The sequence below is a fragment of the Eretmochelys imbricata genome, chromosome 6 (assembly GCF_965152235.1).
Source record: "Eretmochelys imbricata isolate rEreImb1 chromosome 6, rEreImb1.hap1, whole genome shotgun sequence".
NCBI lineage: Eukaryota > Metazoa > Chordata > Testudines > Cheloniidae > Eretmochelys > Eretmochelys imbricata.
In genome coordinates, this window is record NC_135577.1 from 121,735,415 (window position 1) to 121,752,645 (window position 17,231).

A 17,231-nucleotide genomic window follows, 5' to 3' on the forward strand; every position below is an offset into this window, starting at 1 on the left:
ATTTTATGCCCCAAAACTGAGACTGGCTACATGCCACTGACTTCAGTGGAGCTTAATGAGCCTGCAGGGTTCCATCCAAACGGAGCAAAATACAAGAGTGGGACTGTGGTTCCCATTTTGGGGTCAGGAAGCTTGCACACTTCTGCTGAATCTTTTTGGGGAGACAGCCTCCGTTTCTTATTTTATTTATTTGGCACTGTTGCTGGAGTATGACTTCCCCCGCCCCCCCAGAAAACTAGATCGCAATGACCAGATTCTGAATGTAAGTTTCCTCATTATACTTATCAAAGTCAGAACAGGATGACTTGCTAAAACAGATACTTTAGACACTTCAACTTTCCACTTTTGGAGGCTGCAACCCGAGTACACGAACATCTCTCTTCAAATCAGGAAGTACAGTCACAAAAATCAAGCAAGTTCCACCACAAGTTAACTTAAACCAAGGAACGAACCAAGCATTTTGAGAATTAACTGCAAAATACAGCTACACTGAACCGGCACTTTTATACTTCCACTGAATGAAATGCTATTTGATGCTGTTACTTTGATGATATACTCCAAGGACTTGCTTGGAAGAAATCCATACAGCAGTCTTGCAAATCATGCTATTTCAGTTTTGCAAATGACTAGGAGAAACACGCATTTACAGCCATAAGAGCTGTAGAAGAAAATGGAACTTTGATACACAAAGATGAATTCCTTATCACAGCTTGGCTGTGCTCACAGAACATGTGCTTTCCATTTTAAACTTGAGGAGAGAAAGTTACAGGCATCTCAAGCACGAGACTAAATTCAAGGAAGTAGGTCGGTAATTTTTCCTTTTCAAAGATGGTCAGAATGAAAACAAAACCAAAAAACCAAATCTAGCTACCCTCTAGTTCCCAAATTCTTATACACATTTTCCTAAATGCTCATTCATAAAATGATCTAAATGCTCATTCATAAAATGACGGAGTATACCAGCTTCTGCCCCACTGGCCCAGAGAAGTGCAAATCACATCCTTGGGTTTGCCAGGTTTGCTGCACCATGAACGAAAGGAAGATTCACCTTTGAGAGGAAAGGAAGCATGTGGCATCACCGCATCCCACCCTACTTCAGGAATTCTATTTGGGACGCCATAGGACCCGTGGAGGCTGCAGTAGGGATGCGCCAAATCTGCACATCCCTCAGCCATGAACCCCTCCCAACCCCCTCTCCGAGCAGCACTGCTGGCCTATGTGCTCCTCAAAACACTGAGAACCAAATCCTAGTACTCAAGCTCGCAAATGAAATGCTACCTGTGGTTTATTTTTTATCAATGTTTAGTTTGCAAGACCCAGAAAAATGCCCACAGCACTTCATTGCCTTCATTAGTATCCCCACTTACAGGTGTGACAGAAAGAATAAAAAACAGCACTCTGTAGTCAGGCCTGAATTAATCTTTTGTGGGCCCCGGTGCCCGGACCATGGCCCCACCCCCTGCTCCGCCCCCAAGGCCGTGCCCCTGCTTAGCCTCTTCCCCCTGAAGCCCCGCCCGTGCTCCACCCTGAGGCCCCGCCCATGCCCCACCTGGACTCTTTCCCCCAAGCCCTGCCTGCCACCCGCATGGGGGGAAGGGGCAGAGAGGAACGAGCAGTGGTGGGACCTCGGTGGGGAAGAGGCCAAGTGAGGGCAGGGCCTCAAGGTGGAGCACAGGGAGAAGGGGGGAGTGGGGCCACAGTCCAGGCACTGGGGCTCCTTCTCACTGTGGGCCCAGTGCCACAGTAAACTTGGCACTGTCTGTAGTACCCCAGTGAGTGAGCCCCTGGAGGAGAACCTTCTGGGATACCTCTGAGCTTGATGGCTCAGTAATTTCTATTTATCCTTGCAAGGGACTGAAGCCGTGTCAACAGAACCTCATGGTCAACAGTATCAAAACAGAACAAGTAGCTACATACCATAGCTTGATCTAAAATGTGATTGACAGAAACGGTTCCACCTTGCATGTTGCCGTGACACTGGGAGTACCTTTCCCAGACTTGAAGGAGAGCTCTGTGTAGCTCGAAAGTTTGTCTCTCTCACCAACAGAAGTGGGTCCAATAAAGATATTACCTCACCCACCTTGTCTCTCTAATATCCTGGTACCGACATGGCTACAGCTACACTGCAAACAAGAATTGTTCATGGCAACACAGTATCTGCACATGATTAAAGGATGGAGTGGAAGCTGTTATATGCCTCAAAGTCACAGTGAGGTACATACAAACCACCAAAAAAGGAAGGGATTGTTTCCTCGCCACTTGAGATGCTCCCTGATACCCCTGGTGCCTTGAAAGAGCTGTGTGATATCTCAGACTTTCCAGGGTTATCACATTGTAGGCACAGATAGGACAAAGAATGGAGCAAAGGCATAAAAATCCATCTGCTGATGTCTGTATTTGAAGCATTATGCATCCAAATTATTGTATTTGGATTAGAAGCTCCCTTGGGCAAGGATCACAACTTCCTCTATATTTTGTACAGCACTGAACACACTGTCGTTGCTCAATAAACAAACTGAATAATCTCTCCAGAGGGTGATGGTGATACATTTGCATATACGACTATTAATGGTAGCTGTTATTTTTAAAGGGAGAATACTGGATTTTTTTGAGGACTGTGACTAGTTAAGATGTTTCTTGTCATATAATTTGCATTTGTTTTACTGGAATTCTTTAATCTTTTAAAAATTTCCATATCATCTCTCATACAGTCACCGTTCAAGAATGAGAAACAACTCTAAAGAAACTTACATGCCAAAATATTGAAAAAATATAATAACTCTTGCAAGAAGAAATACATACCAGTAAAACCACAAAGGTGGCAACTGAGTCTGTGTTGCCTTATTGTTTGCTAGGAGAGTTTTAGGAGTGAATCAAAACTGCTCAACATATTTAAAAAAATAATCTTCTTTCAGTACTTGGTTTTCAAATATATTTTACTTCCGAACTTCCCTTTTCAATAATTGAAAATCCATTCTGTTACAACGGCCTCTATATACCAACTAACTAGCACATTCAACTTATGGCAGAGTCATTTATGTGTTCTTCCTCTCCAAAGCTGTGTTTCCCTTTTTTGTTGTGTTGTGGTTTAGCCTGTTTCTTTCAAAAGATCTGTCAAGAAATCCCATTTAATCCCAGTAATGATGAAAAATTATATTCTTTTATTTTTGTTTAAAATATTTTATATATTCACATTCCGATTAATACAAAATTACAAAAAGACAGTAAGTAGAAAATAAACAGTACTGAGAGATTTCATGCCAAAAATATATGGATTATAACACTAGCTAGACAAAATACTTCCCTAGAAAATTTTCAGATACGTGACTATTGATAAAACCCCCATGTTTTAAAATGTATCTGTTCCTGAAGAGTCCGAGTCCCCATGTACCATACTGATACTTTGTGTCTGGTCATCTATATTCACGGAAGGCAGCATCACGGACATCTTCTCTGGAGAAGTCAGTGAACTTAAATGCGGTACAGTTTCCTCTCCTAAAATAAAAGGCAGAATAATTACATTATTTTACACTCCAAATATAGCAATTTCAAATGTACTAAAGCCATCACCTTCTTGCATCATCTTATGGATATAAGGATACATACTCTTATGTCAAGGATAGACATATGGCAAAACATATGCTGGATGTGTTACACAGCCAGCTACATCTCTGTCTCATATTTCCCAGCGAGGTCTTATTTCAGCCACTACATTTCTTTATAGGGCACTGTACACACATACAGATATGGGGGGGGGGGGGGGGAGGTGTGCGTGTGTTTCAGAAATAGAAAAATCTGTATCTTATATAGTCACATACCAAAAGCCTTATGAAACAATTCAAGTTGCGACACCCAGCATATCTGACACAAAATTTAAAAAAGCAAGGAAATGAAAAGTTAAAGTAACTAACAGTAGATACACTCTATCACAATCTCAAATACCCTACATTACAGACCAAACACTGCCTTAACTCCACCCTTGTAGGGAAACCATCCTTCCAGCATCCCCTCCCCTGATTGGATGAACAAGCCCTATGTTAGCCTCTTGTCATTCATCCCCCCTTTCTTCCATCCAGTGGGAGATTCCAGCCAAAGAGTAGACGTAACAAGCTGTCTGACAGGAGGTGGCTTATGTGAAAGGAGGCCTGGAGAACTCTACCAGCTCAGTGTGCCTCAACTATCTATGTCTACCTGGTAGAGGGAAGCAACAGCTTGAGTTTTCCTCTGTCATGATCGCAACCTTCTGCCCCAGGAGGTGTAACATGATCGCAACCTTCTGCCCCAGGAGGTGTAAATGCCCTCAGTAGGGTGACATCCCAGGCAGCAGTCAAGCTGACGCTGCACCCCAGCGGTCATGCTACAACGCTGGGAGGCCACTATGGGAAGCACGCCCCAAAGAGTGTGTAGCTGCACTCCTGTGCTGAGCAGCAGGGAAAGCCACTGCAGCGCTGAAAAGCTGGAGAGGGAGAAAACTCCTGCACCCAGACACCAGGGAATGGGAGAGAAGAAAGAGTGGGCAAAAAGGTAAGGGTGCTGCTTACATGGAGCTGTGGGAAGAAAACACGATGGGGCAGCAGAAGATGGAGCAGGCAGTAAATCAGTCTACAAGGAGAGTGATAACATGCAATGGAAGCAGAACTGGACTCTAAAACAGCATCAGAATTAAACCACCCAAAGGCAAGCTGACCACAATCAAATCCACTATAGGTTCAGAGAGATTCAGTGGAGTGAGAGCCATTATCCCTCCAAATGGAAGGATATTGACAATTGGTGCTGGGCCCCGTGAAGTGTTCTCTCAGACATTTCTCCTCCCAGTGGAGGTGTGCAGAGTTGGGGGGAGGATCCCTTGGAGCAAGCTCCTCAAGACTCTTTTCAGGACTGGTAGCACGCACAATTGGTGCACAGTCACCATGTGATGCTAAGTCTAAGCTTTCTTAGCTGGGTTCTTCCTGTTTTGGTTCCTCTTCTCAGAGTCACCCTTCTTCTTGTCTAACCTCATTAAGTAGGTGCTAGAGGGAAAGGAGGATCTGGATTCAAAACATTAACTAGGCTCCTTGCTTCCAGGAGAGGAGGCAAAAAAATACTGAATGACTGGAAGATGGTCTCTCTGCCCTTAGATATCGTCTAGCTTTCACTGTTCTTTGGCACCATACGACTAACTGTTTGGTATCTTCTGCAAGATGGGAGGTGGCGGCAATTAATGGCACACAATTCAGGACCTCAAATTAATCACATTCAGTACCAGTGAGAAAAACAAACAGTATTACAGATTTAACTGTTGTCCATTCTACAGCTATCCCAAATAAACAGGACTTCGGGGGGGGGGGGAGGGGGGGAATCCCCACAGTAGTAATTTGTAAAACCGATTTCTGAACTCTATTTTTCTATTGGTTTAAAATTAAAAATAAGGGACATGGGAAGTTCAAGATCATCATTTCACCACTGTGGAAAAAATGAAACAAGTGGCAAATTAATCTGATCAACATACTATGGAATGAGCCTCTAAAGTAAATTCTTTGAACATATATTTAGTCTTTGGAGTATATAAAGAAACCAGTTACTGAGTAAATTCAATTTACATCTATCTGCTTTACAGCAACTGCAGCACAGATTTAAACATGAGGACAAAAGCCTCCCACAGGTACCTCAGGTCATTAATCAAAAATTAAAATCTAGGGCAGGGGGGAACCACCCTCCTGCAGCCAATCAATACTGTCAAGCTACCATAAGCTTCATTACATACATAGCACTTTGTGAACTCAATGTCACTTTGTAAAATAAAGGGTTCAGTAACAAACAAACATCCTACAGGCGAGCTGAAAGTATACTTGTTTTGGTGAGTGTGACAGTGAAATTCCTGGTGGAGTTTGTTTTTCTACTAACATGACACAGTACATTAGTGATCTTCCCTTGTTCTCCGACAGCCTTGGCAATTAAAACTCCATTCTCTCAATTCCACACATAAAATATTTGTCAGGCTTATCTATTATGACAATGCAGCAATACCCTGCTTTCACTTAAATGTGCCAAAACATACTTAAATTGCTAATTAAACTGATCAGTGATGGAATAAAAACCACTGCTAATATAAAAAGAAAAGGAGTACTTGTGGCACCTTAGAGACTAACCAATTTATTTGAGCATAAGCTTTCGTGAGCTACAGCTCACTTCATCGGATGCATACTGTGGAACCTGCTAATATAAAATTTCACCTAGTGCTTTTCGGTCTATAGTAACTGCCAACTTCCAAGGAGGTCAAACACATTTATGGTCAAACTCGGTAAATCCAATACAGGGAGCAACCTTTGCTAGTTACACTTTTTGCACCTCAGGAAGACTGGCCCCTGTAGAAGGAAGGCAGAGATACCACTGCTATCTCTTTGTCAGAGTTCCTATTAAGCCAACAATTTACCTGGCTGCTATGGTGACACCCCCTTTCCAATTCAATTCACTCTTCAGGCACTGATCCTCCATTGCACCCACCCCCACCATGAGACTTTGCACAAACAGCCTCATTCCCTTGCTGTCTTTCCTCTGCAAAGTACAGCAGCCAAGCTTTACATTGGCATAAGCCCTGAGCAAACCTAACCCACAGTGAGTACATGCAAGAAGTTGTACATCTTCTGAAAACTATTTAAAAGGACACTTTTGGAAATGCTAAAAAGTTGCACACATCATATATATTATATATTAAGTTATTTTTCAGAAAGGGCTCACAAGGGCTTTCTATGCAACTAGGGGCTGCTTAAAAAAAGCAACTGGTTATGAAAAATGGGAACTGAAAAGTGTGAATGTTCTGTTGGTCAGAAACTAAGCTAGTATAGACTTAAAATGTGAAAGTGTGATGCCTAAGGAAACTTTGTAAATCATCAATAAACACTAAAGCAAACCTTTGTATACTCTACCTATATTATTTGATGCTTTCAAAGCTTGACTTTGTTAATAATTTCCACAGCCATGCCACTATTACATGATGTAATTGTTTCAACAGCTGTTTTCAGGTTTGTTAAAAAAGAATATTCCCTGATGAAGGGGTTTGCAATAACTTCATCTAAGCTGCCAAGTGTTTGAAGCTAGAGTGTTGATAGACCAATACCAGTCTAAGTTCTTCCTAACTTATGTTGTAATATGTTTTGCAGACATACTAGAGTCCAATTTTATGTTTGATATAAAACGTGAAAAGTACATACAGAAACCAATAGAATAATACGTTCTAATCGGTCAACAGAAATATTCTCAGCTATTTCACTATCTTCCATTTATTTTTTTAAAGAGCCATTTAAAATGTGCCATGTATAAAGAACAATGATTTATTTTCAAGACAATTTTAAAATGTTTTCTACTGTATACATTAGACATGTACAGAAAATGTGTTATCTATACTTTCAGTATTTTAAACATGAAGGGTTATGGCTATCCTATTTCAGGAAAGTTTGAGATCTTGCTTCATGACTGCAAGTTTCCAAGGCTGTTGGTATTCTAAGTCTATGTTGGCCTAATGGCACAACTATTAAGTTACCCTCATCTGTGTTTTATTATTGTCAACTCTTTCTAAATCGGACCTCTAATGTGCATGGTGCATACATTATATAAACAACTCATATGCGTGCACACACCCCCACACCTATATGTAAACACACAAATACACACTCACAGAGCACATATGCTTGTGTGCTTATATATCTGCAAATATACAAACATATACACTCGCTAACAGCTGTATCTGCCTTTTTGGCTGGATCTAGTTATCGGTATTTGTCCTGTATAAAATCTTTGGCAAGCTCCTATTTTAATGACGTGGCATTTTGTTTTATTATTTTATCAAAAGGTAACAGCTTATGATCAATACATAGAGGCTTTCATCTTAAACATCCTTCATTCATAAATATGCAAATAGTAGTGGTGTACAGTATAGTATAGGATACAAAAATTGAATGGAGAATTTCACTATTCCATAAAAACACAGTAAATCAGATAACTAAGCATTATTCTTATCACAAGTTCAGCAGCTTTTGCCTGTTTAGAAGTTCTGGAAGTACTCTATTTAGTTTTATAAACACCTACTTAAACATATTTATAGACATTTTCCTTGTTAAAACCCAAGAAGAAGAACCAGTGACCTCAGATGTCCTTCATTTCTCCAGTCATCATCACCATCTCACAGAATACATTAACATAATTTTTGAAAATTGATACCGTTAACATCCATGTAAGAGCCTTTGATTGGCTGAAATTCAATAACAATGACTGACAACATTTTAGTGACCCTGTGACGGAAAGGTCAGTTTTCAGATTTGGGAGTTTTTTCCCTTGTACTCAGCAGTCTATAACAAATTAATGTTCAGTACTAAATTTCAAGATTCTAACTGAACGAAACATGAAAATTACCTATTTCAATCCATGACTAGTTATAAACATTTTTCTGTGTGAGATGTATTTGCACATACACACTTCATATACAGCATACTGTGCATCAGGAACTTGTGCCAATTCGAACAGGAATCAAACAGATTGAAGAGAGGTTTGGTTACTAACACCATATGTCAACATTAGGAACAAAGAAAAAATGTTTAAATCATTTTTTTCTATTTGGCAAAAGAAAAAACTAAACAAATCTGATTTTTTAAAGCCAAATAAAAACATATGCTTTATCCTTTTAGTCCAGTGCTGTTCTTCCAGGGACAGTTAGTAAGACTGGTATTTTAAATCAAGAATTCTCTTAAATGAGAAACCCAACCAGGGGCCTCATTCCTGCAACTGGATCTCTAAAGGTGGACGGACCCCTGTGGAAACCTGCAATATATAGGGATCCACTCATGGAACAGTTTGAAGGACTGAGGTACAAACTACTACCCTACAGATACAAAAACAATTTCTATCACTCCCTTCATGTTTGTTGCAAAACATTCCAACCAACCACTCATCCACCCAAGCTTGGATGCTTGCTTTACAAACGTATAATTTAATGCAAAAGTAAAACAGCTAAGTCCGAGAGTAAACTTTCATGCATCTATAAAAACAACTCCAATACAGTACCTCTTGTTCCCTTAATAGCAATAGTTCATATGAATGACTTGTTTCTTCGCATGCCAGATTCCAGCTGCTTCACTTTGTTTAATACTGACTTCAAAGTTTAAACACTGTCCTGTCTCAACAAATAACGTCCCTCACATGGCATTATCAAGTGCTATCCCCAGTGCTCTGAATACAACACCTGCGGCTCTTTAATTCAACATGTTATAAACCTCCTAAAGGGAAGTGACTTTTTAAAATCTTTTGCTTTTGGCTTCCCCCCACCCCCCATTGCCCTTTTTTTTTTGTGCACAATGAAGCTTTACATCTGGGTTATATTTACAAAGACCTTTAACAAGAAGAGAGAGCATGTATGTTGTTAGGTCCTTTTAGGATAGTAACTGTTAAGGAAAAGAAAGCCAAATGAACTCAAAGAATGTGACTTAATAGCTATAGGTAGCAGAACACTTCACCTGTAGCTCTTACCTTTAAGTAACAATGTGAGGTACATATTGGGCTCAATATGTGTCCGATCCATGTCTCCCTGGGAATCTGTGTTGTAAAAACACTCATTTTAATATCTGGTAGAAGTGAAGAGTTACCAAGTATGGAAACACAAGAAGGATTCTGTTCCATAAAATCAAACTTATCCCAGATTTGCTGGACTATAATATAAGATGAGAAACAGTCTCATCTTGATCCAAGTGGTTTGCATGCAAAATTGAAAAGAGAACATATCCTACAGTGGTTAGTCACTTATGTTACTAATTATAAGTAGCAATATTTTCAATTTAGCTTTATGTCTATCTGTACTTCCATATACTGACTACACAATTCAATGTTCCTGGAATTTAATCACTTATAGAGTTGGAACCATAGTGTAGAAGAGAAGAATTAATCATATGGTCTCAAGATGCTACACTTACACAGTATAGGATATAGAATACAATATTCTAATCCCTACATCCAGTAATGACAATGAAATGCACAAACTGAGTGGTTATCAACAGTTCTCAAATAATTCCATCAGACCAAATGAAGTTACTCCCCATTGCTTGAGAAGAATATTTTTTAATAAACATCGCATCTAAAAAAAGCAAGCAAGCTATGGGGGCCTAATCTTGCAGTCTTTATTCACGATGAACTCTTGCTGATTTAGATGGGAATTTCCCCTGAATGACAACAGGAGTAGGACCTAGATTATAGAATCATAGAAGATTAGAGTTGGAAGAGAACTCAGGAGGTCACCTAATCCAACCCCCTGCTCAAAGCAGGACCAACACCAACTAAATCATCCCAGCCAAGGTTTTGTCAAGACGACCCTTAAAAACCTCTAAGGATGGAGATTCCACCACCTCCCGATGTAACCCATTCCAGTGCTTCACCATCCTCCTAGTGAAATAGTTTTTCCTAATATCCAACCTAGACCTCCCCCACTGCAACTTGAGACCATTGCTCCTTTTTCTGTCACCTGCCACCACTGAGAACAGCCTAGCTCCATCCTCTTTGGAACTCCCCTTCAGCTAGTTGAAGGCTCCTATCAAATCCCGCCCTCACTCTTCTCTTCTGAAGACTAAATAAACCCACTTCCCTCAGCTTCTGAAGACTAAATAAACCCACTTCCCTCAGCCTCTCCTCAGAAGTCATGTACCCCAGCCCCCTAATCATTTTCGTTGCCCTCTGCTGGACTCTCTCTCCAATTTCTCCACATCCTTTCTGTAATGGGGGGACCAAAACTGGACACAATACTCCAAATGTGGCCTCACCAGTGCCAAATAGAGGGGAATAATCACTTCCCTCGATCTGCTGGCAATGCTCCTGCTAATGCAGCGCAATATACCATTAGCCTTCTTGGCAAAAAGGGCACACTGTTGACTCATATCCAGCTTCTTGTCCACGGTAATCCCCAGGTCCTTTTCTGCAGAACTGCTGCTTAGCCAGTTGGTCCCCAGCCTGTAGCAGTGCATGGGATTCTTTCATTCTAAGTGCAGGACTCTGCAGTTGTCCTTGTTGAACCTCATCAGATTTCTTTTGGCCCAATCCTCCAATTTGTCTAGGTCACTCTGGACCCTATCCCTACCCTCTATCATATCTACCTCTCCCCACAGCTTAGCGTCATCCGCAGACTTGCTGAGGGTGCAATCCATCCCATCAACCAGACCATTAATGAAGATGTTGAACAAAACCGGCCCCACGACCAACCCCGCGGCACTCTGCTTCATACCGGCTGCCAACTAGACACTGAGCTGTTGATCACTACCCACTGAGCCCGACGATCTAGCCAGCTTTCTATCCACCTTATAGTCCATTCATCCAATCCATACCTCTTTAACTTGCTGGCAAGAATACTGTGGGCGACCGTATTAAAAGCTTTGCCAAAGTCAAGGTATATCACGTCCACTGCTTTCCCCTCATCCACATGGCTTTGGAATTTACATTCAAAGTATATACATTTATCAGACGTCTGTGACACAATGAAAAATTTAATGGGATCGAATTCTCTCTTCCTGATTCCTACTATTCTCCCTTCCTGATTATTTCACACTGCTGGTGGTGAGGCCAGGACTTCCATATACCTTTGCTGTTTGGGGCAGGGACTGTCTTTTCAGAGTGCGTGTGTGTGTGCGCGTGTACATTTGAGAGGGGCTCTAATCTTGACAGGGACCTCTGTTTCCTACTGGAATACGAACAATAAAAACACTATAACTAGGGAAAGTTGCTCTTCAAATGCTCACACTTCTATTTTCATGACTGAAAAACTTGGCTGATTTTGTTATAAACCCAGAAGTCCTTCAGCAAACTTGGGCCAAACTTCTAGTGAGCCTGGGCTGAGTTACATTTGAAAAGGAGGAATTTATGGTTAAAACATACAGTTATTTTGCAGAAACAGATTGTCATCTGCAGGGATTTGAACCTGTGACCTCTGGATCTAAAAGTACGAGCCTCTACTTGTTGAGCAAAGAACCCAGACTCCTTAGTTCAAAGGCTGTAGCAACAAAGAAACTTCCATAGGTGGACTAGAGGGGCTACAAAGTGCACTGTGTAAGCATGAGTTACAAGTGGTTTCGACCTAAACTTGGAAGTTTCAGTCTCACTTGGTGTACCCTATTCTTTGTTTTTCTTTCATATTTTTTGGTGTAAACTGTAGTTTAAATGCAAACTATAAATATTTGTAAAAAGAAAAAAGTTTCAGATCCCAAGTCAGTAACAGAAAGGGAGGCAACAGCTTACAAGCTAACAATTTCTAAGGGAAAATATTTGAAAATGAGTTCTTCCTTCCTTCAAACAAGTCTGCGTTCAAGGTTCAGTGGTTTTTCCCAAACAGTTGATGTTCCCACGAATGACAAACAATGCTGAAAGGAACAAGAAAGAAAGAAAAAGAAACATTCTTCAAAATCAGAAATAATATAGGGTAAAAGATCAGTAGAGAAGAAGGACAATTAGAAAGCAGCTCCAGAAGCAAATAATACTATTGAAATGAAAATGGAGAATTTGATATACAAATATTTCATTTCTGTGACTAACATCTCTACTAGTCCTTTAAATCTGGGTTGCCTTGGTCTGTAGTGGATGTAGAGGGAATTGAACTCTTTGCCTAGTAACCCATCTGGCTTGGCCTCACCCCCCCTTTCTGTTGATCTCAGAAAAGTGCTTCCAAAGAACTTATCAAATAATAGAAGTCAGTGCAGTTCATCTTGAACTTCCCTCACATACAAAAGGAAAAAGACTGTTACTTTTTGTAACTGTTGTTGTTCAAATGTTTTTCAAGATGTGTTGTTCATGTCCATTCCATTGTAGGTGTGTGTGCTTGCCACATGCACCGGGAGCATCCTGACAACGTCTGAGTGGAGGGACCACGACTAGTGTGTTCCGGACGCTGGGGAGGTGTGAGGCTTCTAGCGTGGATCACATGTTGGATGCAGAAGTCCCACAGGTGAAGGGCTTCCTGGCACAGAGACGATGAAAGAGCACCCCCGGCCTGCTACATAGAACATGAAGGCCGTGTTGTCCGTCAACAACTGTACTACCCGACTGGAAAGGTGGAGAAGGAACACCACACAAAAGGGTGGCTCTGAGCTCCCTGACATTTATGTGAAGCATAAGCTCCTCTCCTGACCATAGCCTCTGCGTTCGCACTGTACTGAGATGCGTTCCCCATCAGAGGTGAGATGCATCCAATATCAGGGAGACCGTGGGCTTGCAAACGGCACACCTTCCAACACCAGGGTCAGACCACCATTGCAGGAAGTAAGTATCTATGGCGGGATTGTGAGGAGCTTGTCCAGGTGATACCTGGCCAGGGAGTAGACCAACGCCAGCCACATCTGGAGGGGGTGTAGTCTGAGTCTCACGTGCCAAACTATATATGTGGTGATCGGGTGGGCCATGACTTTGGCAATCAGATCTGCCATTGCCCTGAACCTGGCCTCTGGCATGTAGGCTCTGGCAGAGTCGAGGACCGCTCTGAAAAACTATTCTTTGAACCAGAACCAATGTGGATTTTTGTTAGTTTATCAACAGGCCTAGAGCTTGACAAGTGGCTTGCAACATCTCAACGCTGCACTGGACCTGTACCTTGGAGCAGCCCTTGATGAGCCAATCATTGAGGTATGGACTCTCTGGATACCCCGACGTCTGAGGTAGGCCACCACCATTGCCATGCACTTTGTAAATATGCTTGGTGCTGTCACTAGGCCAAAGGGGAGCACTGCGAATTGCTAGTGGGTGGTCCCAACTATGAAAAGTAGGAACCTTCTGTGTCTGTGAAAGATCGATATGTGAAAGTAAGCATCTTTCAGGTCAAGGGCAGTGTACCAGTCTCCTGGATCCAGGGAAGGAATGATCGAGGCCAGGGAGACCATGAAGAATTTCAACTTCTTAAGATACTTGTTGAGGCTCCGTAGGTCGAGAATGGGCTGTAGCCCACCTCTGGGCCTTTGGGATCAAAAAATAATGTGAGTAAAATCCTTTCCCCTTCAAGTACAGAGGGACTTCCTCCACTGCTCCCACTCGGAGAAGGCCCTGCACCACCTGAGGGAGCAGATGCTCGTGAGAAGGGTACCTGAAGAGGGATGGGGTCTGGGGGTGTGGGGGTCGGAGGGAGGGGTAGAAATAAACTGGAGGGTGTACTTCCCTGCTACTGTGCCGAGGACCCACTGGTCCAATTTTATAGAAGCCCTAGCAGGGAGGAACGGAGATAGAGAAAAGCAAGGGTGCTGGATCTAGGACACAGGCTCGAGCGCACTCTCAAAATACTGCTTATTACCCTGCTGACTGCGGGTAGAGCTCGAGGGAGCTGAGGGTGCCAGCTGTTGGCCTTGCCGGCACTTGTAGCTCCTACCCTTTCTATGGAAGGGCTCTGTCTGGGATTGGTTCCTGAACCTGTGGGAGTGCAGTGGTTTGAACCACTTTTTCACGGGAGCCGGCGTGTAGAGGCCCAGCAAGCACAAGGTAGCCCTAGAGTCTTTCAGGCCATGTAACCTGCTCTCTGTTTGTTCCATGAACAGCGCCAGGCTGTCAAAAGGGAGGTCCTGGATGGATTGCTGAACCTCCACTGACAGGCCCAACAACTGCAGCCAAAAGGCACGCCACATGGAAATGGCCGAAGCCATGGTCCAGGCCGCAAAGTCCACCACACCTGAGGCTACTTGGAGGGCTGCCCTGGCCACAGCTCTGCTCTCATCCAGAATAGCCAGGAACTCTTTCCTGGGCTCCTCTGGCAGCGAGTCTGCAAACCCATGGACTGCCAAATGTTAAAGTCGTAGTAGACAAGTAAGGCCTGATGGTTGGCCACTCTTAACTGGAAGCTGGCAGTTGAATACATTTTTCTGCCAAAGAGATCAAACCTTTTTGCCTCCTTATTCTTAGGGGTCAATCCCAGTTGGCCCTGACTGTTAGGATATAGATATTCAGGCCTGCCTGTAAAGGCCTATACTTTAAGAATGTAGGTATATGTTTATCATTTAGCTAGTAATAGAGGTATACAAGAAAGAATCTGTGTAAGGGCCTTCTCTCACTGTGACAGTCTGAGGCCCTGTTCTTGGGCCAATGCCTTTGGCTGAGCAGCAGAGGCAACCATAAGCTGGGAAGTGAGCGGTCACATCCCCACATTTCAAACTAATCAATATGGGACTGTTAGGAAGGTGATCTGATCTATCACCTCCAGAGAAAGGGAAGAGCCTAGAAGATGTAAAAGGAAATTTAGTTTGATAGTTTTCTGTCTGGTAAGAACTCACTTATCAATAGACAGCTGGGAAACCCTTATGTTTTTATAGATGTAGTTGTGAAATTCTTGCTTCTGTATTGTTTTGTCATTATAGTTCCCACTTTGCTATTGTTTATTTGCATGGTCTCTGTCTGGTTCTGTGATTGTTTTGGTCTGCTGTATAATTAATTTTGCTGGGTGTAAACTAATTAAGGTGGTGGGATATAATTGGTTAACTAATCAGTTAGGATTGGTTAGGTAAATTTTAGTAGAATGATTGGTTAAGGTATAGCTAAGAATATTACTATATAAATTAGGGGCAAACAGGAAGTAAGTTGGGATTCGAAAATAAGGAAAAAGGAACTTGTATGTAAGCTTGCTGGAAGTTCACCCCAATAAACATCAAATTGTTTGCACCTTCGGACTTTGGGTATTGTTGCTCTCTGTTCATGCAAGAAGGACCAGGGAAGTGGGGGAGTGAAGGAATAAGCTCTCTAACACTGACTATCACGCTCATTGGCTGCCGATACCACCAGTGAGCTAGGAGCGGGATGTGTATATAGGTATTCAAATCCTGTAGCAGGGATGAAATACTTTCTCTCCATCTTCTTGGAAATGGGGGGCAGGGAGGAGGGAGTGTGCCACAAGGCTTTGCTCAGCTTTATCACTCCCTCATGGACTGGCAATGCCACCCTGGAGGGGGCTGTGGAGTCGGAGGGTTCTGCCAACTCCTCGGACTCTAACCCCAGGTTCGAAGCCACCCTCTTAAGAAGCTTCTGGTGGGCTTTTATATCATCATGGGGGACCATGTGGGAAGGTCCCGCTATCACCTCATCAGGCGAAGAGGATGAGGAAGCGGGTAATGGTGGGTCTGCCACCTCTGTGGCCTCCGCCAGGGGATCCCAGCTGGGGCTGATTGACCCTGGGGACCTTGGTCTGACTCTGCTTTCGAGTCCAGGGGTGGTCAGGAGATAGTCGCTGACCGTTTCTCAGACGCCCCTGACACTGATCGGTGCCCTTGTGATGGTTGGGGAAACCCCCAGGGGTTCCATAGCTGCCAGGCAGCCAGGCATTGACCTTGGTGCCATGTAGGTACTGGTGGTCCTGATGGGAATGTCGACGACCCCGGTGGGTGGCCCTGTCCTGCCAGTAGAACTTCCTCCTCACTCTCTGAGCCTGAGGGAGACACCAGGATGGTGCCGATGCCGCCTATCTACCCCAATCCCGTCGGCCCTCTCCATGGGTCTCCACCGGTGACCTGTACCAGGAAGACTGCTCCCAGTGCCGTGGCTCCGGTGATAGGCGTCGCGTTGTCGTTCGGTGGAACAGCAACGGTACCCCAGTGACTGATGCTTTGAGAGCTGTGCCACTCCATGGATCGGGAGGATCGACGCCTTGCCTGTGGGGATCCGTACCAGTGAACCAATGACGGGACCCTGGGGACCAGTGTCTGGACTCTCTGGAGCAGAGCCAAGAGCTTGGAGATCGATCCCACCACTCCAGGGACCGGTGCTGGGACTCCGGAGACTGGCGGCATGCCTCGACAGGTCTGCAGCAGACAGCCAGCGAATGATGCTGGGATCCTGGGAAACACTGTCTAGAGTCCGGGGAATGACGCCGGGAACTCTGACAGGTAAGCTGGTGGCACCGCTCTGGTGCACACTGGGGGAGTAGTGCCACACTGATGGGGACTGCTGGAAAGGTCACAGAGCGGGTTTACCCCTCGAATGGACAGTAACTGTCTGGCTCCACTACAGACAGACAACTTTGATAAAGAGCTTGTGGAGTTAGAAGAATCTGAAAAATGTTAGTTGAGAATGCTAGTTGGCAAAACTTTACTGTCATGAACTCTGAGGGATGCTTAGTATTAGTGTCCCTCTGGATTTTTTTTAATTCAGCAAAAATAATTTTTTAAAAATATTTCCCCTACCTGCATCTTTTTTTCATTTTCTGCAAAGTTTGACAGTTAGATGAAGGGGAAACTGATATTAAAGTATGTTATAAAAATATCTGT

At 43.3% G+C, this 17,231-nt stretch overlaps 1 protein-coding gene across 6 annotated transcripts in view; it reads right to left on the reverse strand.

Annotated features, from left to right (window-relative positions):
• Nucleotides 1-3,047: 3,047 nt before the first annotated feature.
• Nucleotides 3,048-17,231, reverse strand: part of KIAA0586 (KIAA0586 ortholog) — a 131,453-nt gene continuing 117,269 nt past the window's right edge. For 4 of the 6 annotated variants that reach the window (XM_077819546.1, XM_077819547.1, XM_077819551.1 and 1 more), the window contains 2 exons: nt 9,499-9,564; nt 3,048-3,495 (listed from right to left, as the gene is read on the reverse strand). In XM_077819546.1, coding sequence (XP_077675672.1) covers nt 3,350-3,495; nt 9,499-9,564 — 212 coding nt within the window. In that variant the 3' untranslated portion in view covers nt 3,048-3,349. The remainder of the gene's footprint in view (nt 3,496-9,498; nt 9,565-17,231) is intronic. The other 2 variants (XM_077819550.1, XM_077819548.1) reach the window with 1 other exon arrangement.